The sequence below is a fragment of the Juglans microcarpa x Juglans regia genome, chromosome 3D, assembly GCF_004785595.1.
Source record: "Juglans microcarpa x Juglans regia isolate MS1-56 chromosome 3D, Jm3101_v1.0, whole genome shotgun sequence".
NCBI lineage: Eukaryota > Viridiplantae > Streptophyta > Magnoliopsida > Fagales > Juglandaceae > Juglans > Juglans microcarpa x Juglans regia.
Genome location: NC_054598.1, coordinates 679,596 through 702,378, shown reverse-complemented (window position 1 = coordinate 702,378; position 22,783 = coordinate 679,596). Strand labels below are relative to the sequence as shown.

At 37.6% G+C, this 22,783-nt stretch overlaps 4 protein-coding genes and 2 non-coding genes across 8 annotated transcripts; 5 read left to right on the top strand and 1 right to left on the bottom strand.

Annotated features, from left to right (window-relative positions):
- The first annotated feature begins 263 nt into the window (after window positions 1-263).
- TRNAE-CUC lies at window positions 264-336 on the top strand. The gene has a single exon. It is a non-coding gene; the product is annotated as a tRNA-Glu (tRNA).
- Window positions 337-448: 112 nt separating this feature from the next.
- Window positions 449-5,093, bottom strand: LOC121254743 (protein DJ-1 homolog C). The gene is given in 9 exon segments (XM_041154887.1): window positions 449-934; window positions 1,014-1,151; window positions 1,572-1,772; window positions 2,559-2,636; window positions 3,641-3,820; window positions 3,916-3,974; window positions 3,977-4,064; window positions 4,433-4,633; window positions 4,781-5,093. Coding segments are annotated over 9 exon segments (1,413 nt in total). The 5' UTR covers window positions 5,036-5,093; the 3' UTR covers window positions 449-721.
- Window positions 5,094-5,563: 470 nt separating this feature from the next.
- On the top strand, window positions 5,564-9,538 carry LOC121255907 (methylcrotonoyl-CoA carboxylase beta chain, mitochondrial). Of its 2 annotated transcripts, XM_041156459.1 has the most exons (10): window positions 5,564-5,863; window positions 5,939-6,058; window positions 6,341-6,775; window positions 6,994-7,084; window positions 7,327-7,568; window positions 7,660-7,824; window positions 8,453-8,527; window positions 8,668-8,799; window positions 9,050-9,106; window positions 9,215-9,538. In XM_041156459.1, the coding sequence occupies exons 1-10, from the start codon at window positions 5,663-5,665 to the stop codon at window positions 9,416-9,418; spliced, it is 1,722 nt and encodes a 573-aa protein (XP_041012393.1). In that variant the 5' UTR covers window positions 5,564-5,662; the 3' UTR covers window positions 9,419-9,538. The 2 variants fall into 2 exon arrangements, with proteins under 2 accessions (XP_041012393.1, XP_041012394.1); XM_041156460.1 differs by lacking the exon at window positions 5,564-5,863 and having other exon boundaries at window positions 5,933-6,058; window positions 6,348-6,775.
- Window positions 9,539-9,850: 312 nt separating this feature from the next.
- Window positions 9,851-9,923, top strand: TRNAR-UCU. The gene has a single exon. It is a non-coding gene; the product is annotated as a tRNA-Arg (tRNA).
- A 503-nt stretch (window positions 9,924-10,426) lies between these two features.
- LOC121256376 (thioredoxin M3, chloroplastic-like) lies at window positions 10,427-12,594 on the top strand. The gene is made up of 2 exons (XM_041157153.1): window positions 10,427-10,757; window positions 11,956-12,594. Exons 1-2 carry the CDS (start codon window positions 10,547-10,549, stop codon window positions 12,270-12,272), a joined length of 528 nt encoding a protein of 175 aa, XP_041013087.1. The 5' UTR covers window positions 10,427-10,546; the 3' UTR covers window positions 12,273-12,594.
- A 1,372-nt stretch (window positions 12,595-13,966) lies between these two features.
- LOC121254921 lies at window positions 13,967-19,437 on the top strand. 2 transcript variants are annotated; one of them, XM_041155152.1, is made up of 3 exons: window positions 13,967-14,114; window positions 14,302-14,371; window positions 17,548-19,437. In XM_041155152.1, the coding sequence occupies exon 3, from the start codon at window positions 17,574-17,576 to the stop codon at window positions 19,170-19,172; it is 1,599 nt and encodes a 532-aa protein (XP_041011086.1). In that variant the 5' UTR covers window positions 13,967-14,114; window positions 14,302-14,371; window positions 17,548-17,573; the 3' UTR covers window positions 19,173-19,437. The 2 variants fall into 2 exon arrangements, with proteins under 2 accessions (XP_041011086.1, XP_041011087.1); XM_041155153.1 differs by having other exon boundaries at window positions 13,986-14,371.
- Window positions 19,438-22,783: the final 3,346 nt, after the last annotated feature.

Sequence of the window (22,783 nt, the reverse complement as noted above, 5' to 3'; positions counted from 1 at the left end):
CAATTCTCCTCAAAATTTATTAGAATTTTCAGTATTATTATTTACTAACTTGTACTTATAAAAAATTTACATTCACGTGACTTTTTACTGTTTCTTTCTATTTTTATATATATTTTATTTGTTTTAAATGAGAGTGGTTTGCATGTGAAAAAGGCATAGGATTCATATTGGAATGATGTATTTGTTGGCAGGCCTTGAGTCGATCGCATAGGGGGAACAAGCTATTCGTAGTTATAAATCAATAAAGAACCGATATACCGTAATCCGTTGTAGTCTAGTTGGTTAGGATACTCGGCTCTCACCCGAGAGACCCGGGTTCGAGTCCCGGCAACGGAATTTTCTTTTTAATCTCTAATTGCCATATACGTGTTAGCCAGTGAGCCACAGTCGTTTACGAGAGGAGCTAGATAGGTAATATTATCATTGACTCGTAGGAGGCGTAAGCATTAAAACTCAATGCGAGTTCAATTTGGCATTTTAATTAACACACTCTGATTTTGTGAAGGAATTTGCAATATTTGCCCATGTGTGATTTGCTTGAGGACGCACGGGCAAGCAGTATGGTGATTTGTCATCAGTCCTCCGGTAAAGGGATAAAGCAATCATGACTTTCACACACGTTCTGCTGAGACTCAATTCTGAAATTGGGCTATCGGCCTCGCACATGCCTAATGGAAAATTGCCTTCATTCAATCCACAATGACTGGACTAATTGGATCTCCTAACTCCTTGGATACTCAAAAACAAGGCCTTCTGCAACACTCCTTGCTCTTGCATGACCAAAAAACTTGCTCACAATAGCCAATGCAAAATCTGTTACGGTAGCAAGTCCCTTGCTAGTGATCAGTCTACCGTCGATGACTACTTTGGCACCCTTCACTGCTTCCTTTGTAAGATCGTCAATGACCGACGGATGAGTGGTGACTCTCTTACCCTGTATGTTTGCAGAGGAATGGCAGAGCTTTAACATACGGAACTTATAAACAAGATGATATCAATTGGCTTCCAGTTACCTTCAGTAAACCCTGTCTATGCAGGACAGTTGGCGAAGAGCAGACTGCTCCATACATTCTTCCAGCTGTATCTTGTTCTTTGAGCAGCTTCTTGAGAATCTTAGATTTGTGTAGCCGCTCAGCCCCAACAATTCCTCCCTGAAATTTACAATGGACTTAAAAGGATGTAGCATGGAAAAGGAAAAATTATAATAAAGAGTACATCATGAATTCGGACAAAGAAAGCATGAGTCAATATAGGCATAAGAATAGTGGAGAATTCAATGATTGAGAAACAAGAGTGACCCATATACCAATCGGTTGGCTCCAATGCAAAGAATTATCATAAAGCCTGGGCTGAGCCAACCAATTAATAAGAAGCACTTTAAAGACTTTGAATTTCATTTGAGTTTGTGCGAGTAAAAATATAATTTGTTTGACCGAGACAACGAGGCTAATATCAATGGTAGAATGAGAATTCAAGACCTCCTAAACAATACCTACATCCTCAACACTAAGAAAATGTAAACTGCAAGAATGCTATTTTATTATCCAGAAGAAGTTGTTCATTTATCTTACCGGAAGAATGATTAGGTCATATGTTGACTCAGAAGCATCTTCAATTAGCTTATCAGCAACAAGTTTTGTGCCTTGAGATGCCACAATCTGTACACTTTTTTCAACAGAAGCAACCACTACATTCACTTTTGCTCGCCGTAGAATATCTGCAATAGTTACTACTTCAATCACTTCAGAGCCGTTTGCAACTGGAATGAGAACCTGCATAACCAATGAACAATGAGAGCACATGCCTTCAAATTTGAATACAGCATGCAATGATACCTTCACGGGCACTAGATTACCAAGGATACAGAAAACTTGGAAAGTGCTTTAGAACGAGTGTAGACAAGAACAGAGAATGTAGGAAAACAAGCCTCACAAGATGACAATTGATCCCAGATCCTAATACCCATCTGGTCTGGATACCAGATAGAGTGAAGAAAGTAGCTCCTTAAATATGTTTTTATAGGGAACTGACATATTAATGGGGTTGAAAAGAATTTTGTACCAAACATCCTATTCAAGATTTCTAGAGAAGAATTATAATACAAAATACTGATAATTCCTTCTTGAAGTTTTTCCTACTTAACCCCTTATCTATGACTAACAAAGCTACGAAGGAAGAAGCAAAGACTGAAATTTACCAGCACTGTTAATAGTTGAGAGTTCATGCTACTAAGAACCTATCAAGCAAAATTCTAAAAATGACATATTGCTTTCCTACAAAAGGTTTTTGAATTATTTCTAGCAATGCTTAGGCCAACAAATGATATTTTGAAGGTAAACCACGGCAAAGAGATGATAAAGAAGAACAACAAAGGCAGAATTCTAAGGATCTTCTCTTGTTCATTCCTAAATAGATATGCAGATATCTATCAGAGACAGAAAAGAAAAACAATTTGATAGTAGGATGTGCAAGAGTATTGAATAAAGGGTAGTCATTAATCAAGCTGCATTTCTGTAAAGGAATGCTCATCAAATTATACAGAAAGAGAAGCAACTCACATGAGGGGTGTGATTGACAGACCAATCAACTTTGTTGAATTCTTCCTTTCTAGGACTATCATCAGCAGTATACACCAACTAATACAAAAGAACCAAAGAGTGTTAGCTCAAGCTAATCAGGCAAAGAATACATCACTAAGAAACAGGTAAAAAGGAATATAGAAGAGAAACTACGATGGGAGACGACTAACAGATTCATTCTTAAACCACAAAGACAAAAATTACATATATGTTTATGGGGATTAAGCACATTCAACTACTTAGCTTTCCCATTTCTCTTTTATACATAGGATTAAAATTCAAATTTTAGAAATATATTTTTGTGTTGAACAACTCCCTCTCCTAACGATCAATGGAAAAGAGCCTATACACCTCCTGCAGTTATGATGGTAGGAGGTTTTCTGAAATTGTTTGATTCCTGCAGAATATCACCCTTCCCTTGCTATGCCAGCAAAGATATTCAAACTGGTCTTGTACTCCCCTTTTCACTCTGTTTTTATTTGTACTATTCGTTCTCTATTTCATTCATTTCATTATCAAGCAACAGATAATCTTAGCATCAGAGTGAACCCTGAGAAATTCTTCTACTGATATTTTTTTGGTAAGTGATTATTCAGCTGATCCATGCAAAAGAATCTAGTTGAGTAACACAAGTATTTTGAGTCTCAATTAGGCCAAACCTCTGAACAAGGACACCTTCAACCTGCACAAGTACTCATCTGCTGGTTACAGTTCTAATATATAATTTGATCACTTGAGATCTGGTAGGTTGAATAATTTATTGAAACCATGCTAGAATCTCTGGAAAAGAAAGATTACAATCCTATTCTCTCAAATTTATATTTTCCATGTTTATGCGTTGACCTTGTAATGTAACCTAACAGCTTCCACAGGTTGTGTCAGTGAGAAACAATGCACCAACAGCCATGATGATCCCATATGCTTTGTTTGCATACATTAGCCATAGAAATAGCTTTAACTAATACCGTCCAAATCTTAGCTTCCACAACAAATGTAAATATCTATGAAAGAATAAAGTCTGAAATGCCAAACAAATCACCATCTAGGTAAGTTGGCCTTACCAATAACTGTCCAACCTTGTTGGCAACTGACTCTCCGAACAGCTGCTCTACCAAGGAAAGAGCAAACTCAAAAGTGGTTCCTGGACCACGACTTGTTGTAAGCTCTCCAGAAACTTGAAGATTTGATTTAACAGCCCAAAAGGTTGGAAGCTTGTCCATGAACGCAGGATGACAAGTTGTCTTGCACGAAGAACTTCACCACAATTAGCCAACCAATATATATGGGTATTTATAGATTCATTAAATCTCAATTGACATAAACCCACGTAAGCCACCTGCTTTTTTCTCAGAAGTCCCCAAGGCAGTAGCGTGACTGCTGGAGCAGCACAAATAGCCCATATAGCCTCTTTTCCTCGGCCTGTTTGTTCATTATTTTGTGCAGAATTTCGGAGTCTCTTAACCGCGCTGAGCCAGGCATTCCTCCCTTAAAACAAGGCAGATTAAATTAACCACTAAAAGCATTCACCGTCAAACCAATCAACAACTTAGTAGCCTACAACCGAGATTATAATTCCCATATAATTAATTAACTGGCCATTAAGGACGCAAAAAAAAGGAAAAAGTGTATACAACTATCACTGCCATGCCAAAACAATCGCACATCTTTCTTTGTTACCTTTTATTTTAAGCATTTTGTTTTTAAAATCTCCCCAGTCTATTCCATTTTTTTATCACCAAATAACTAATCTTCGTCATTGCAATACTGTTTCCTTCTAACCACGAATTGCAGGAACTGTAATTTTATGGTTAATGTTACACCGGAATACAATAAACAAAAAAACATAAACTAACCGGCAACGCGACGAGGTCGAAAATCTGTTCCGAACAGGTCACGATGAACGTGTCCGCAACCAGTTTGGTGCCTCCAGAAGCTTCAATCTCGAGATGTGGCTCCACTGATGCCACAGTCACGTCCGCACCAGCTCGACGCAGAACATCAACTATAATAACAGCTTCCATTTCCTCCGTACCAAATCCAATAGGAAGCAAAACCTGGCCACACAGAAACAAAAAAAAACACTATTCAGTCTTATGAAAGCAGGAAATTTACTCCTTTAAGCTACGTCTGGTTGCCGAGGAAATTGTGCTTTTTTTTTTTGAAACTTTTGATGATACGTGAAATGGGGGTTGTATAAAGACCTTCTTGGGAGGCTGAGATGTGGTTGTGTTGATCGAACTAGTATTAATGCTTGTTGTAGTAGTCGTGAGTATTGTTGGAGAGAGGGATTTTGTGGATTTCGAAGTGCGTTTTGAAGTGGTGGTTCGTTGCTGTTGAGAGGGCAAGGAAGCGAATGATAAGGAAGAAACGGTATTTGCAGAGGCAGCCAATGGAGAGCACTTGCGAGAAGAGGAGCTGAGAGTATTGGACGAGAGAATGGACGATAGAGACTCCATTGACACCCTCCTTTGCTTCAACCTTGGACTCGCAGTCGCAGAATCCAACAGCGTAGAGCCTTATCCGGGTTTAAGCAGGCACTAGATCGTCTTCCCAAGAAACGGTGTCGTTTTCAGCCCAGGTATATCATTTTCTCTTTTCTTTAAAATTTTAAATTGCCACGCTGCTAAAATAAAGAGAGAAAAAAAAATGGAAAAGGCATGTAATTTATTCGAAGAATCGTATCATAGAGAAGTTTTAAATATGAAATATTAGAATAAAAAAATAAAATTATATAATTTTTAAATAATATAAAGACTGAGAGTTACGTATAAAATTTAGAAAAATCTAGTTATAAATAATTTTGTACATTAATACATATATTTATTCAATATGATTAATTAAAAAATAGATTTTATTAAAAATAATATTAATTTAAATTTAAAATATAAAAATAATAATATTAATACACATATTAATATACAAACTTAACTGTATATAGCAAAATTCATAAAATTTTTCTTATCCGAAAGCTGAAACGGATAGGTCTGACACATAAGCGCTTACACATTTTAGCTCAACGGGGCCGACCGATAAACAAGGGTAGTGATCTTGGCCTCGCGCGCGCGCGAGAGAGAGAGAGAGAGATGCTCAGGATATTGGCGAGGAGAGCAGCTTCGGCTTCATCAGCCCTGAATTCGCATCCATGGATTGCTCACTCATTAAAGACAAGGCCTTTCTGCCTTGGAGTCCTTCCCGACGGCATTGACCGTACCTCCGAGCCCTTCGCTCGCAACTCTGACGCCATGGACGACCTCATTTCCGACCTCCAATCTCACATAACCAAGGTCCTCCCCTTTCACTCTCTCTCTCTTACTGTACATATATTTTGTGCTATAACCGATCGATTGTGTTTCTGGAAGGTGTTGGCTGGAGGAGGAGCGGATGCCGTGAAGAGGAATAGGAGTAGGAATAAGCTTCTACCGAGAGAAAGAATCGATCGCCTGCTTGATCCCGGTTCTTCGTTCCTTGAACTTTCGCAGGTTTTCTCTCTTCTTTTTTCCTTCTTAATTTAGAGGCGAGTTGGGAATGATCTTCGTACAATTTTTTTGCCTGATTCATTGATCACTAGTACAACTTAGAATTTAATCATTTGGTGCAATATATTAGAAAGCTTGCATTTTTCCTTCCGGTTCAGGATATAATCATAATTCACGGGTTAATCGGCAAGCTCGTGTTCCCTTTGTTAATTAATTGGACAATTTTGACTTGATGCATTTGTAACATAAGATGCGAGCGTCTAAATAGTGTGCTTTGTGACAAAGCTTGCAGGCCATGAATTATATGAAGACCCCTTGCCATCCGCTGGCATCATTACTGGCATAGGTCCAGTGCATGGACGGCTTTGTATGTTTGTGGCTAATGACCCTACCGTTAAGGGAGGGACTTACTATCCTATAACCGTTAAGAAGCATCTTAGGGCACAAGAGATTGCCGCTAAATGCAATTTACCTTGCATATATCTTGTTGATAGTGGAGGCGCTTATCTTCCCAAGCAGGCTGATGTCTTCCCCGACCGGGATAATTTTGGTAGAATTTTCTATAATCAAGCTGTAATGTCTGCTGAAGGAATTCCCCAAATTGCGCTGGTATTGGGTTCATGCACAGCTGGGGGTGCCTATATACCTGCAATGGCCGATGAAAGTGTAATGGTCAAAGGGAACGGCACTATTTTTCTAGCAGGGCCCCCACTTGTGAAGGTTAGTTCCGGACCTTCTGGTGTTTCAAAGTGACTCATAGGGTAATTCTGTGGATCTGTTTCGTGATTCTAGGCGTCTTTTGTGTTAAATGGAATATTATTAAGGGCTCACACGTGTGCTAGCTGTGATGGATTGGTCTGCGGATATGTTTATAACAATTAGTTTGTCAATATATTCCTCAAAATTCTATCCTTTATTCTAAAGAGATGAGTCCATAGGCTGCTACAGGAGAAGAAGTATCTGCCGAGGATTTGGGGGGTGCCACCGTGCATTGCAAGACATCAGGAGTTTCAGATTACTTTGCTCAAGGTATTTGCTTTTCTACCTTTAAGGCATCTCTTCCTAAATTCATTATGACCCTCTCAGTGTTTTATGCTTAATGCTTATGTAAGAGTTTTTACGCTGGCCATGCCACACCAGTTTACTGAAATTCTCATTGCGAGTTTTAGCTTTCAATTTTATGTCATGAAGTTTTGTTTTTCCTGATCTCTCTATCTCTCTTTCAATTTTTGTGCTGGCGATTGTATATGTAATTTTATATCTTCTTGTAGACGAACTGCATGGACTTGCTCTTGGTAGGAACATCATTAAGAACTTGCACATGGCTGGGAAGGAAGGGCTATTAAATAGATTGCAAAATATAAACCAGGAATATAAAGAACCATTATACGATGTGAAGGAACTTCGTTCCATTGCACAAACTGACCTTAAGCAGTCCTTTGATATACGATCAGTTATTGCTCGCATTGTTGATGGAAGTGAGTTTGACGAATTCAAGAAATTGTATGGCACTGTGAGGACATTTGCATCACTTCAACTTCTTTGGTTTTTATTTGCTTGCTTTTGATATTCATACATCTTTTATCTCATTTGTGTCTATGCAGACTCTTGTAACGGGTTTCGCTAGGATTTTTGGACAGCCAGTTGGAATTATTGGAAACAATGGGATATTATTTAATGAATCTGCTCTAAAAGGGGCCCATTTCATTGAACTATGTGCTCAGCGAAACATTCCTTTGGTCTTCCTTCAGAACATCACTGGATTTATGGTATGTAAGCTCACTGTTAATGAAGCTTTCTAACATCTTAGTGTCACTATAGTTTCATAGAAAAGAACTGAAAATAAGGGTCCCATTAAAATCATGTGGTAGATTTCTCTTATGATGGGTGATTCATGTCCATTCTAGAATGAGGGGATGATGCTGTACAAAGTTTGATAATTGAGTGATGATTGAAAGATCCATTAAAAGGACATGGAAGGTAGTAAGGTCATGAGTTAAAAACTCACTGAACTAAGATGTAACCTACAAATCAAACAGAAAAGGAAATCCATTAAACGGTGCAGCAAGTTTATGCTGGATATAGCTAATGTTGGATAAAGTATTGGAGTTTAGAAAGTACTAGTAGATGTTGAATTTAAAAAGAAATTGGTAGGAAAAAGGGAATAAAAATGGACCAAGTTCAGAATGAGTTTTCTATGATCTTCTCGTAGGCCTCTAATCCAAGTAATGTCAGTCTCTTCTGTTGGAGAAAAGAGAGGAGCTTGGGCCACATTTTTGTAGTTCAATGGAAACTCCCTTTTTGGTTTACATCTTGGTTTTTGTGACCCTCCTTGAGGTATAATATATACAGAGTTGGTAAAATCCCAGATCATAATGGTTGATATTCATTTGGTAGGTTGGCTCAAGATCTGAGGCCAATGGCATAGCAAAATCTGGAGCAAAGATGGTCATGGCAGTTTCCTGTGCGAAGGTTGGTGCCTCATATTTAATTTAATTTAAATCTTATTCTTTTGTAAGTTCTTTGATTTATAACTAATCAATAAAAGAACAAAAAGCAAGATATGAAAGAAAGTGATTTACTCCTGCACCGTTTCCAATGCATTTTTCTAGGTTCCCAAAGTTACTATAATTGTCGGTGGAAGCTTTGGTGCTGGAAATTATGCAATGTGTGGTCGTGCTTATAGTCCTGACTTCATGTTCCTTTGGCCAAATGCCAGAATTTCTGTAATGGGTGGTGCTCAGGTAGTCTTTTTCACCCAATACATTCTTGCATATGAGATATCGTATTTTTGTTCGAGGTATATTGTTTCCTACGAAAAAATGATGGTAAAAGCATAAGATCTGCTTCTTTTTGAGTTTTAGTTAGATACCATGTCTTCCTGATTAACCAAATTATCTGCAGTGGAGAATGGTTCCCAAAGTGTTGAATCTATGATCTATCAATCTAAGTTGTTTCAAGTGTAGATTGGCATTGTTTTCTTTGAATATTCAGGCTGCTGGTGTGCTATCTCAAATTGAAAAAACTAACAAGAAAAAGCAAGGGATTCAGGTAAAAGTTTGTGTCTTTGGCGGAAAGATGGCTTCTTATTTCTCTGTTCTATCAGGGTGTGTTTACTCATCTTTGTGCGCGATTTGCGATTTGCATGATGTAATGTAGTGGGACAAGGAAGAAGAGGAAAAATTCAAGGCAAAGGTCGTGGAGGCTTATGAGAGAGAAGGGAGTTCGTATTACTCCACGGCAAGGCTCTGGGATGACGGAGTTATTGATCCAGCCGACACAAGAAAAATCATTGGTCTCTGCGTTTCTGCTTCTATGAACCGCGACATAGATGATACCAAGTATGGTGTATTTAGAATGTGATGAGAGATCATTTTATGTACAAGAAGAAGCAGCCAAAGCTGTGCTGCGCAGAAAACCTGATGCGTTCATTTGAAATCTTGTTAGCTTGTATGTGAAAGAGGAGCAAGCAACAAATTGAAAATTTCAACTAATTAGATGGTCCTATTTTAAAGAGAGAGATGCATATCACGTTGTCGAAAATTTTCGGCAAGTAATTGGGAAAAATTTGAATTGGATAAACATAAACTATCTTGAAAGAATCTCATTATATATAATTTGGCAAGTAATTGGGAAAATTTTGAATAACTGGATAAAACCAAAACTATTTCAAAAGAAAATTTTAACTTCTAAGACCTTTTGTAGTGGTGCATTCCTCCAAGTAATAATCATAAAATATAGTGTTAAAAAAAATTACTTATTATTATAAATAAATTGGAATTGAAGTGCCAAGAAGCGCCCGTGGCCTAATGGATAAGGCGTCTGACTTCTAATCAGGCGATTGTGGGTTCGAGTCCCACCGGGCGTGCGTGTTTCAATTAAAATTTTTTTTAATCCATTGGATGTGCGTGTTTTAATTAAATTTTTTTTTCCCCGCAACAGAGCCGTGACCCAGCTGTAAACTGAATAAACACACGTTATTTTTCACAATATTTTATATAATAATATTTTAAAAAGAGAAAGATTTTTTTAAAATATCTTATAAAACTAATATTATTTTATAAAAACACCATTATTTTTTAAGATGTGTTTTACTTAAATTTTTTTTTCCAATGGTCTCCCCCAACAGAGTCGTGGCCCAGCTGCCCCTTGAATTGAAAAATGTTAAAAACACATTATTTTTTACAATATTTTTTAAAATAAAATAATATTTTTATAAAATATCTTATAAAATTAATATTATTTTATAAAAATATTTTTATTTTTTAATATATATTATAAAATATATTGTATAAGTATCATTACTCACCTGAACTATCCCCCCTCAAGGCCCCAGCCCCCGGCAAATAAAAAACGTGCGCCAGCCACACTTCTCTCTCTTCTTTCTCCGTTTCTTCCCATTTTACTTTTATTTTTCCTGCTCATAGAATAGAAATCTGATTCGACTCGAGCACATAACCTTTTCTCCTCTTCCCTTCCTCATTTTTGCCCATGGCTTCCTATACTTGTTCTTTCTCTGCTCCTCTCTCTTTCCCACGCGCTGCTCAGCGCTCCGCTTTATCTCCATCTCCCTGTTACTGCCATTTCAGGAGACCTACAGGAGGACTCCCATTTCCCTCCCGTTTCCGCACCCTCCAGGGGCCTAGGGTTCCAACACCTCCTCCTCTCCCCCTCAAGATTCTCTGTGCGCGTCTTTCCAGAGGTACTCCGTCTCTGATCCAAAGATTATTGTTGCTTTTTTCTTTTGTTTCTTTTTTCCTTCCTTCAATTTAAGGCTTGAGGGTATATACTATAGTTAGTCTCCGTTTGGCCTCCGAGATAAGTCCGCAAAAGAAAGAGGCACTTGTAGATTTATGTTAGATGTATACATTTCTCTGCTTGTAGGCATAAGATTAACAGTCTATGCATGCGAATGTATTCGTTTGTCCCTGTTTGATTCTCACCTTTTAGATGTACTATTAGACGTAAGATTAACTATTCAAGCGTGCAAATGTAGTTCTTAGCCTCTGATTGGTTCCCGATAGAACTCCGGGCGATAGAGAGACCTGTAGATGTGCTACGTTTTTCTATGTTATTAGGCCTAAGTTCAACAATAATACCCAGACTCAGCCCAACAGTTGTGAAACGCTATTTTTATTTTCTTCCTCTTCTTTCTGGAACAAACATATTTTGGTTCTGTAAAGGCATGTGATGATGAACAACCTAGTCTTTTTTACCTACGCATTCATCTTTTTTTGCTTTATAGTCATGTGAGTATAGTTATTCATGTATGTTTGGTTTCCAAGAAAAGTCCAGAAAAGAAAGACTTATAGATGTGCAAAGCATGACTTTAGTAATAATGTTGAGACTCAGCCTAACAATTGTGAGAGACGCCCTTTCTTTCTTTCTTTCTTTCTCTCTTACCTTTTTTGAGAAAAGGAAACTATTTTTTGATGAATTTTGAGAAAAGGAATCTTTTCTTGCTATATAGTGATGTTATGATGAAAAGCCCAAGTTATTTTCTGCGAAATACTGTGCAAATTCTTTTTTGGCTTTGATTTATCAGTTCTTCAGTTTTTATTGCCGGCAAATGGTACAATATGAAATAGTTTTCATGATTGTGCAATGAAAATGAGGATTTTAACTTAGGAAGACGTTAGGATTAGTATACCTTTCTCTATTACATAGCTTAATCAAGGGCTTGTGGGTTCTTCCTATTAACTTACTTTTGCTTAAATGTTTTGATTGGGCACACTCTTATATTGCATTCTTCTTCCTTGATCCTTCTAGTTTTTTCACCTTGTATTTGGATTTGCTCTTTCTTGTTTGCTTGGTAGAGTTTTAAGTACAAGATATACTACTGAGGCAGAAGATTGAAAACATTAAACAGAATTCTAACAACATTATGTTGATCTGTGCAGACCTGGTAACCAAAGAATCCTGGGAAAAATCGATTCTGAATAGTGAAGTCCCTGTCCTTGTTGAGTTTTATGCAAGTTGGTGTGGCCCCTGCAGGATGGTTCACCGGGTTATCGATGAAATTTCAGCAGATTATGCTGGGAGACTTAAATGCTTTGTGCTCAACACTGATAATGACTCGCAGGTTGCTGAAGACTATGAAATTAAGGCTGTACCCGTGGTTCTGCTCTTCAAGGATGGGGAGAAACGTGACTCTGTGGTGGGTACCATGCCAAAGGAGTTTTACGTTGCTGCTATTGAGAGGCTCCTGGAATCCTAATTGTGGTTCATTGCGTGGCTAGAAACCTGAAGTAAAGTTGATTGATTTTTCCTCACCCATACACAATCTTAATAACTCAAATCTTCCACGAGCATCTCTACATTGTTGTATCTCGACGTTTGTTTTGCTGGATGTTGGAGTAGTTCATCGATGTCATGGTGATGTCCACCTCTTTCGCCTTCCTCTTTTCTTGAATTTTGATCGAGGAATTGGCTTGAACAATGGAGACTGTTTTGTAGATATGTACGTCGGTTGTTCTTTTCGGTTTTGTAAAGCGGAAAAGTATATGTTTCTATGCAAGGATAGTAATGGTTTGGAACTATACGGAGGGTAGAAGGTGGTGATGTTATGCGAAATTTGGTTTCCTCTTCTCCTGACTGGAGGGAGATCAACTCTTTAACCTTTCTTTCTCGAGCAGCTTACGGGAAGGGGTTTCCGACTTGAGATGAAATGTTACTCTTTTATCTCTTAACTTGCCATGTCACTTGGCTTTTCTCAATCCAGACCTTGGTAAGTTTACGGTCTAGTCTATCTTGCCTGGTCAACTATGTAAAACCATTGTGACGCCCATGGTTCTGCCATTTTTGACTGATTTGCTTCTTTTTTCGCTTGGCCTAGATGTTATGAGCAATACTATTTATTCTAAATTTTGTGATTCTCAATTATATACCTGTTAATTAAATGAATATATGCTTAAACTGTATCACATCAGTATGCGTTATTGGAAACATTAGCATACCAAAGGAGTGAAGTTGGAACAAAGATCGCAAATGCTATCTAAAGTTGAAGAAAAAAATTGGAAATGGATTAAAAGTGGAATTTTTGTGGCCATAATAATGCTAACGACCCAAGCCAGCAGAAAGGCGGATTGTGCAACAGTCCAATGCCATTTGAATTTTGAGATATGCAAAGGGGAGCGGAAGGCAACACATCTGGACTTCCAATTCTTCCTAAAAAGCATTCATCAAAAGGTAAACGGGTTGGGTTGTGATGGTAACGGGATAAATATGTGTTCTGATAGCAAAGTAAAGTCGTAGTAGCTTTTCTTAAAATTATCGATAATGGAGTATTACTTTGAACATGTCGGACCTTTTCTTTTTATATTGGCTTTCCTTTTTCTTTTTCTTTTTTAAGTAAATAATGTATTTATCATCTTATTCTACATTTAAATTCATATAATTTACGTCTAAGCCAGACTTTTTAACTTTAAATGGTGGCGTGAGTACTTAATTCAAAAGCTGAAAATAATGTTTCTTTCTTTCTTTAGAAACAGTGTGAGATTTGTAAATGAATAATGTTAGTATTTCTCTTTATTTTGCCTTTTTTTTTTTTTACTGATTAAGAGAATGATTATTAGTATATTATTTTTTTTTTAAAAATATTTAAATATATTTAAAAAATGTTAAAAAAAAAGAAAAGTATAATTTATACTAGAGGCACACCAAGTGGACAAATTGATGGGACATAGTAGCACTATCCTTTGTAAATTGAGCAATGATACCCACACAGTATATTTTATAATATATTTCACAATACATGTTTTAAAGTGAGGGTATTTTTATAAAATAATATTATTTTTATAAAATATTTTATTAAAATATTTTTTATTTTAAAATATAATTATGTAATATGTTGTAAAAAGTTACGTGAGTTTATTATTTTTCTTACCTAGTTGGGAAGAAAGGCCGGCCATGGACTAGGATTGCTTTTATTTTGGATATGGAATAGATTTTTAGACGGGTCCCTCTATTTTCTCTACAAATTCCAAATAGACAAGCATAAGCCTTAGATCAAATCATTTCTCTGCATTTGTCCCCGACCAAAATTCACGCTTCACTTCTAGTAAGATTTTTCAGTTCCTCAACGCTCGGTTTTGTCTGGAAATTCCCAGGGACCATGACCAAAACCTTTGTCCTCTGATTTTGATGCACAGGTTTCCTCTCTGTGTCTCTATCTCTTCTTTTGTGGTCCTCTTTTTCAATTTAGATCTCTCTTTGATTGGATCACTTACCTTTTGCCTGTTCTTCAGGATGGATCTAAGTATCTTGGCTTCTGGGGACCTGACCGGAATTTAGAGAGGAGCTCTGGACTAATATGAGGTACCTTTTTTCCGATTTTTTTTTCTCTACGATGTTATATTCCGATCAAAATTGTCAATTGGGAGGCTCGTACTTGAAATTGTGAACGATTTTGTTTAGTGGGGTTGTTTTAGTTGCTGCCAAAACGCAATGATAATAATAATAATAATAATAATAATAATAAAAGTTAAAGGATTTAAACTTTTTGTAGTGGTGTTCACTGTTTGAGTAATTGAAATTTTTGCCGACCGGGGTTTAATAAAAATATATGTTCTCATAACGTTTTTATGGTAAAGTCGAAGTCAACTGTAGCGTAAAAAAAAAAAATGAATTTCTATGTTCTTTCTTGATTCTACGAGAGTCTAAGCGACCATACACAGTATCTCCCATCTATTATTGCCCAATAATTACATCTTGTTAGACTTTATTTACCAGCTTGCAGTACAATATCGAATAAGTAAAGCTGGAAGCGTGGAATTTTAGGTGCTGTTTGGAAGTGGAATTGAGAACAGTTTTCCTAGTATAAACGATAATGAAAAAGCATTTTAGGTAACTCATTCCTTTTAGTGGTAAAAGGACCTGGGACTCGAAGGCAGCCTGTTTCATAAATATTTCCATGAAACTGTGTCAGAATGCTCTGAAATTTCTTTCTTAACTGTGGGAACCTGCAGCAAAATCATGTTTTGATCAGGATCAGATGGTACTTATGGTGGGTCTATATAAACCTTGCTCTAACTATGTTTTTCACATGAATCTTTTGTTACCAATAAATTCGGTAATAATTTCGGAATGCTTTTATTGGTAAATAAGTTTGAATTTTATATTCAACGATCTGCCTATGCAATTATTATAATTAGAGGTCTAATGCAAATAACAGGATACAGGAAACCTTAATAACGGTTCTGTGCTGTAGTCTTAATTATTATGCCCTCTGCAGGGCTCAGCGCAACCCTTTGTCTTAATGACCAGTTTTTGTTTGGTCTAGAATTAACATATCTCATGTCCTCTGTACATCCAACCCTGCAAGAGTGTATGGCTTGAGATTACCAGCAATTCAACATTCTTATTCCAATTATCTAGCCGTTACACTTGGAGATTTTATCTAGTTGGGTTTTGTTGAAGAAACTTTAGTTTTTGTGAATCAAATAAGTAATCTTCTCTATTTTACTTTGCCTCAACTTTCTTATATTTGACATTTTGCTGTCATGATGGTAACCAACCCTGTTGAACTTACCAAATTGAGTATGCAAATGTGAGGAGTCTTTAACATGTTGGTTCAATACAAGACTGTCATTTTTTTATGGGTAAGAATAAAATTTTATTAATTTTTTTAAAATTATTGAAAGGAAAGAGGCATGTCCCAAGTATACAGGAAGTATACACGGAATACGCCTAGCTTCATCTAGGGACTATAAATGGATACTGGTAAATTATTGAAACTATCCCCATTATAATCAATAACCGAAGCCCGAGAAAAAAGAGTGTTGAAGAAGAATCTTTTCAGCTCATCCAAAGAAACGCTCTTGGTCTTCAAACACCTACCATTGTTCTCCATCCAAAGGCCCCACATAATACAATGACAAATCATTTTCCAAACCGCAGCAACATTTATATTACCCCGAAGACCCTTCCTACACCCAAACAACTCCACTAACCCTTCTAGGCATAACCCTTGCCACTCTGATTTGGTTGAAAATATCATCCCACAAGGACCTGGCCACCTCACAATGCAACAATAAATGGCCCACCGATTCCCCCTTTTTCTTACATAAATAACAACAATCCAGGGTACAAAAACCACATTTCCTTAGATTGTCAATGGTGAGGATTTTCTTGAGGGAAGTAGTCCAACTAAAGAAAGCAATCTTGGGAGGAACCTTGCATCTTCAAATACTCTTCCAAGGGAAATGGTTACCATGATGACCAAGAAGAGCCTTGTAAAAAGAACTAACTGAGAAACTCCAACTCCCGACCAGAGACTAAATCATCCTGTCCTCCCCAGAATCACCAATGTTCATCGCATACAACATGCAGAAAAACTCAGCAAAAGTACCAAGTTCCCAGTCCTGAGCTGCTCTCGTGAAGCATCAAGACCAACATCTTGCTGGCTGCAGGATTCTTCAACCAGTTTTTATTTTTTTACCGATAAAAAAAAAGAACTAAAATGAATTACGTGTCAGATTGTGTTGTCTGAAGCAGAGATCCCCGTAGTATTAGATTTTTTATGTTAAATTTCACGTGTTTACCAAATTTCACACTCCATAATAGTTTACCATGTTCAGCATTGTGCAATTTGAAATGCAGGTCACTACTGTCTTAAGTATCGTGCAAATAGGAATCATAGACCATGCTTTGGAGATAGGTTTCAGCAGTGGTTTATCCTTTTATCTCTTTTCATTTTGCAGATGTGAATGATGATTAATGGGCTATAATTATTAGACACAAATATGATCAGAATTCTGGTCTTAAGTCATTATTTGTATTGATCCAGTGGGTTACCCATTTGTTAGGTGGCTACTGAGTCTGATGTGGCTTGTTACCTATGGTTTTCTGTCTCCATGCATTTAATCATGTCTCTCTCTCTCTCTCTTAATCAATCCATTCTGTTTACTTATATAAAGAAAACATGTTTATCTCTTTTGACCCTTTTAAGTGATCCCGTGAACTATGGTGGTATAATACAAAATAATTTTCTATGCACAAGTACCTTATCCTATGTTGAAATTTTTAATGGGAATTGGATTTGATTACCCTGTGGATGCTTCTATTATGTCATGCTCAGTTTTCTTTTTCAAACACTTTGGCTGTAACATCAAATCCAGGTCAATTGTAACATGCTCTGATCTTATCTTCTTCTATATATTTATATCCCCCATTGATGCCTTTCCCCCACACTTGGGAATTGGAGTGCTTGTTGAGGATCTAGGCAAGTAGTTAAATTGAGGATATATAAGCAATCATTTCGAGTGGTATAAAGTGTCAAAGTCTTATTCTTTGTGTGTTGTGTAGACTAATTGCCACATCTATTGAAGAAAATAAACCCCCCACCCCCCCAAAAAAAAAAAATCTCTCCGTCTAGATTTTTCCTTTGTTACTGTGGACTATTAGTAGATTTGAACTTAGCCAGTCCAGTATTTTTAAGCCTTGTCAGCACCATATGGTGTTTATTTACATTTTCTGATCTCTTCCATGTGTAGGAACCTTTGATTTTATTAATGAAACAATGATGGCTAATCCAAATGCATCAACCTCAATGGTGTATTCAGACTCCTCTGAACAAAAGTCCCCACGTGTGTTGGGTTCAAACTGGAACATTCTTCAAACTTCTTCAAGCCATCACAGTCGAAGCTCCTCAGATGGTCTTGTTGCTATCCTTTGGGACATTGAGAATTGCCGTGTCCCAAGTGATGTTCGCCCTGAAGATGTTGCTGGTAATATTAGAATGGCTTTGCAGGTTCACCCTGTGATTAAAGGATCTGTTATGATGTTTTCTGCCTATGGAGATTTTAATGCCTTCCCGAGGCGACTCAGAGAAGGCTGTCAGAGAACTGGTGTCAAACTAATAGATGTTCCAAACGGTAGAAAAGATGCTGCTGATAAGGCTATCTTGGTCGACATGTTTCTATTTGCCCTCGACAACCCTCCACCTTCCACTATCATGTTGATATCTGGTGATATAGATTTTTCTCCGGCACTTCACATACTTGGTCAGCGCGGTTATACTGTGATCCTTGTCATCCCTTCTAGTGTTGGTGTTTCATCTGCACTCATTAATGCCGGTAAGTTTGTTTGGGACTGGCCTAGTGTGGCTCGTGGGGAAGGCTTTGTTCCCCCCACCAAGGTTGTAATGCCCCTTTGTGGAGGAGCTTCTGACATTGCAGGATATCTCATGGGATACCATGTCAATGACATCCCGGATGCCCTAAATGATGAAGAGGCAATTGTATATAGGGGTATCTCACAAAGCTATTGCAACTCGAGGGATCTCCAATTAGTGTCACAATCTTTATCAGATTACAAGAAGAGTTCTTCAACCTCGTCTTGTCTTCCTACTACTTTGAGGTCACAGAGTCTTCCTTCTGGCTTGAATGAAGTATCGGGAGGTGGTGTTTGTCCTGGTGATCAGATGGAATCTAGTTTGTGGGTACAGCCTGGAGACCTAAATGGTCTAAAGGCTCAATTTGTAAAGTTATTGGAACTTTCAGGAGGATGCCTGCCCCTGTCCCGAGTTTCAGTTGAGTACCAGAAGTTTTGTGGGCGAATTCTCAAAGTATCAGAGTATGGAGCGTCCAAGCTTGTAAAACTTTTCAAGAAGATGGATGACACAATGACTGTAGAGGAGAAGGGCCATCAGAAGTTTGTCTATCTTCGAAATTGGAAGGCAGGCCCTAGTGCGCCTCCTTTGGTTTTGACCAGGAAGGATAAGAAAGGAAAGGGGACCCAGGAAGAGTGTATGAATAATGTCACAGGCAGTGGCTCTTCAGATGTGTTTTCAGATGAAGAAAGAGTGGTTATAGAAGCACATGATGTGAGCAGGGGCCAAGGAGATATCAATCAGGGAACAGTGGCCAATCGTGAAATTGATGACTGTTGTCTTGAGCAGTTCAAGTATGAGTTGCAAGAGATTCTAGTCAGCTATTCTTGTCGGATTTTTCTAGGTTGCTTTGAGGCGATATACGAGCAACGGTACAAGAAACCACTGGAATATCAAAGATTTGGTGTGGATCAGCTGGAGGAGCTGTTTGAGAAAGTGAGAGATGTGGTGGTGTTGCATGAAGAACCCACAAGCAAGAGGAAGTTCCTGGCTGCAGGTGATGGCTAGACAAACAAGGCAGTTGAGATTGGCATACCCTTGTGATGGTTTTACCTGATATATATATATATATAGAGAGAGAGAGAGAGAGAGAGAGAGAGAGAGAGAGAGACAAACAAACGCATAAAAAGACAGACTCAAGCTTTTTCTTTTTTCAGTTTGCCCTGCATGGATATGAGCTTTTAACATTGAAATTTCCATGTAAGACTCTTGCCTAATCATTGTAACTGATTAGCTGCTGCTAATGGAGATCTGTATGTAAATTGATCTGCAAGTTGTTTTTGTAACTTGCCTAATCACGATGCTAGTTGTTTCTGCATCTGATCATTATAATCAATGATAGATTCAGTTTTCTTTTCCTCTTCAAGTGTCCTCAACTCAACAGGAGAATCTCGGCTGTTGTGTCCTTCTAAATATGTAAACGAAGGATAGTAGCATACCTCGGCCTTTTTGTTCCTTTCTATTTTTTAGGGACGTTTTGTTCGAAACTTCAGTGAAACTTGATTGGTTCCTGCATCCTGAATCCTATCATGGCTAACAGCAAAATATCCGTGAACTTTCTGTGTGCAAATACCGGAGTTCCCAGTAAAAAAAGGGTCAGAAAAGAAGGAAGATCAGTGCAGCTGGTATTGATCTTCTTGTTCTGTATTTGCTTGGAATGGAATGGATGTGTGAAATTGAAGGTATACCTATATTCTTCAGAAGCTAGAAGGAGCTTCAGAATCATGACAAAATTCATTATATACGTGTATTTTGCACAGGTTGTTTTCAGAGAACATTATGGAAGAGGTGAGGTAGCTGAAGGCTTGAGTTTTGGTAGCGTAACAAAGTTTTGTGTGGAAATTGGGCTATGTATTGTAAGCGCTTTTGGCAACAATGCTTTTTTTTTTTTTTTTTTTTAATGCTTGTGTTCGTTTGTAAGTATATGATCATGCGATTATCATCGTATTGAAATATTATAGAATGTATTAACATTTTATATATTTGAATAGAATTAAATATGACTAGGGCTGCAAACGAACCGAGTTATGTCGAATTCGAACTAGAGGTCGCGAGTTTGATTAACATATATATCTGCTCGGACTCGACTCGAGCTCGAAAAATATTAGAGATTTTTGATTGAGCTCGGCTTGCCTAACATATATTAAGATCGAGTTTGGCTCGAACTCGAATACCAAAAATAAATGAGCTTATACGAACTCGAGCTCGAGCTACTCAACTTTGTCTGGACTTCACGACTTAAATACTTGTTTCAGGTTTCATGGCATGGGTTCAATGGTGGAGGGAGACACCGACAACAACACACAGATGCGGATGAGAGAGAGAGCTGCAGGGAGATGGAAGAGGTCGAGGCGCAGCGGCAGTGGCGCGAGGTGGACGACAACGCAGAGGAGGTGCGGCAATGTGCATATTCTCTGCAGCAGGAAGAAGAGAGAAAGAAGAAAAAAGAAAAAAGAAACAAGAAAAAAGACAAAACAAGAAAAAAGAAAGAAGACGAAACAAGAAAGAGGAGAGGGAGGCTGGGGGGTGGGGACGGCGCATTGAAGAAGAAAAGAAATAAGAAGGGGCTCTAGGTTTTATCATGGTCAAAACGCATAGCTTAATCAAAAGGGGTTGGGCCATTACTTGAAATGGGCGACATCAACTTCACACACACAGTTCAAAAGAAATAAAACACTATAAATCAACTATAAAAAGCCCAAACTCAAAAAATTAAAATAAAATAAATAAAAGACATTAAAATAAAATACACTATAACCTTAGCAATTAAATAAATAATATAATATATATAGAAATATTACGAGTATTGTGACGAGCCCATAACGAATCAAATCGAGTTTATACGAATTTTGTTCACGAGCCTACACTGAGTCGAGTTGAGATTACACGAGTTTAGCTCGTTTAATATTCGAACCAATATTAGTAATTACGAACAACTCATTTATCAAATGAACCAAATCCGAATCGATTTTATACGAGTCAAGCCCAAGTTGTTCACGAGCAACTCTGTCCGTTTGCAGCCCTAAATATGACTAGATACTCAACATAATATATGAACAGTTCCTTAAAAGTTTACTTGAATTGTAAAAATACAACATATACTGCAAATGTCAAGATGCTGATTTCAGATACATGAACCATTTTTTTCCCTATTGATTAAGTTGCATTCACTGACATCTAAAAGATTTAAGTTTAGAATGTGAAGAATCATGTTTACCGGTGACCTGTTTATTAATTTGAAGAGCCTGAAGAATGACGCAGTATTCTGTATCGTAAAGAACAGGCATCAAGACTTGCCGTCACCGATTGTGTTTTAACAACCAAGACAACAATCACCGAATAGAGCAGCTGATAAAACTAAATTTTATTTGGTGCCCTTTCTTTTCTTCGCCGGTCTAAATTTGCTAAAAAGTTATATCGGGCAACAAATGTATAAAACATCCCATCATGAACTGGAGATGCAAATCACAGCACTCAACGGTCTTAATTCCCAATGAGAAGTGATCACGACCTCATTTAAGATGCCAAAAGTTTCTTGATTCCCCCGACTTCTGCTCAGCAGTCAACCTTGTTGGGAATTTGATGTTGGACTTGATTCTTAAGGTTACCTCTCTTTAAGGGATCTTTTGGTATTGGCATACCTTCTTTTGGGACAATCTCCTCGTAGTTTGGATGAATTACAATGTTGATGGGATAGTCAAGCTCCTTCCATCAAGTGTTGTGAGATGGACTCTGTAACCTGTTAAAAATCTGCAGGAATGTCATTTGGCTGCTCGTTCCCTTTCTCTGGGAAGGTGATTTTTGTTCCCTTCTTCCACCCATGCTTAATCTCGATGGCTAGAATTTCCTTCACACGTAAGGTCTTCCTGCAAAACAAGATTTACAATTACTTAACCAAAACTAGATAAAGATAATTCCAATTTCTAGAAACAAAACATGGCAAGAAATAACCATTTAAACAATCCAAGAACGTCTGAAAATGGAACAGATTTGGACAACCTATCTGCAACCAATGGTAGCCATATCACGGCCTAAAGCTTCATAATGAGCAAAAGGAACATCTCCAATAAGTAGTGCTTGTTGGGATAGCATTGACTACTTTAGAAATTGCAGCCATCATCAATAACAATTGAGTGTTGGCAACAATAGTGGGATGGAATGCAGTAACAACAATCCCCCATGCCACTGCCACTGCAGCCATCACCATAGACACTATCCCTGATTCTCTGTCCTAATCAAACTGCAGTCATAAAACTGACATGGCCACCACCAAATGACCAATTCATCCCATGCAATCAATTCAGAGCAAGATAAGCACCGCCAATGGTAGAGACATTGATTCAATTCAATCTGCTGAACCTATGCGTGTTTTTTGCGTTTATGTATATAAGCACAAGTTCCATCAATTTTGTATTGTGGGTTCTTGTCAATATCACTCATGTGATGTCTTGAAAATTGTAAACAAATTCGAAAGAGAAAGTAAAAAAAGACAAATAAATAGAAAAAAAAAAAAAACTCACTTTTCCCAAGCATATTCATTCACACATACTTGAAATAAGACTCGAAATAATACTTTTGCTCAAACAAAAAATACATCTATATTCGTTTATAACAATAAC

Bases quoted from the DNA above. Each gene is read 5' to 3' on its own strand.
- LOC121255907 (XM_041156459.1), top strand. From the start codon at position 5,663: ATGCTCAGGATATTGGCGAGGAGAGCAGCTTCGGCTTCATCAGCCCTG. The intron at 6,059-6,340 runs GTTTTCTCTCTT...TTTGTGACAAAG, and splicing joins CGTTCCTTGAACTTTCGCAG to CTTGCAGGCCATGAATTATA. The intron at 6,776-6,993 runs GTTAGTTCCGGA...ATGAGTCCATAG, and splicing joins CAGGGCCCCCACTTGTGAAG to GCTGCTACAGGAGAAGAAGT.
- LOC121256376 (XM_041157153.1), top strand. From the start codon at position 10,547: ATGGCTTCCTATACTTGTTCTTTCTCTGCTCCTCTCTCTTTCCCACGC. The intron at 10,758-11,955 runs GTACTCCGTCTC...TGATCTGTGCAG, and splicing joins CTGTGCGCGTCTTTCCAGAG to ACCTGGTAACCAAAGAATCC.
- LOC121254921 (XM_041155152.1), top strand. From the start codon at position 17,574: ATGATGGCTAATCCAAATGCATCAACCTCAATGGTGTATTCAGACTCC.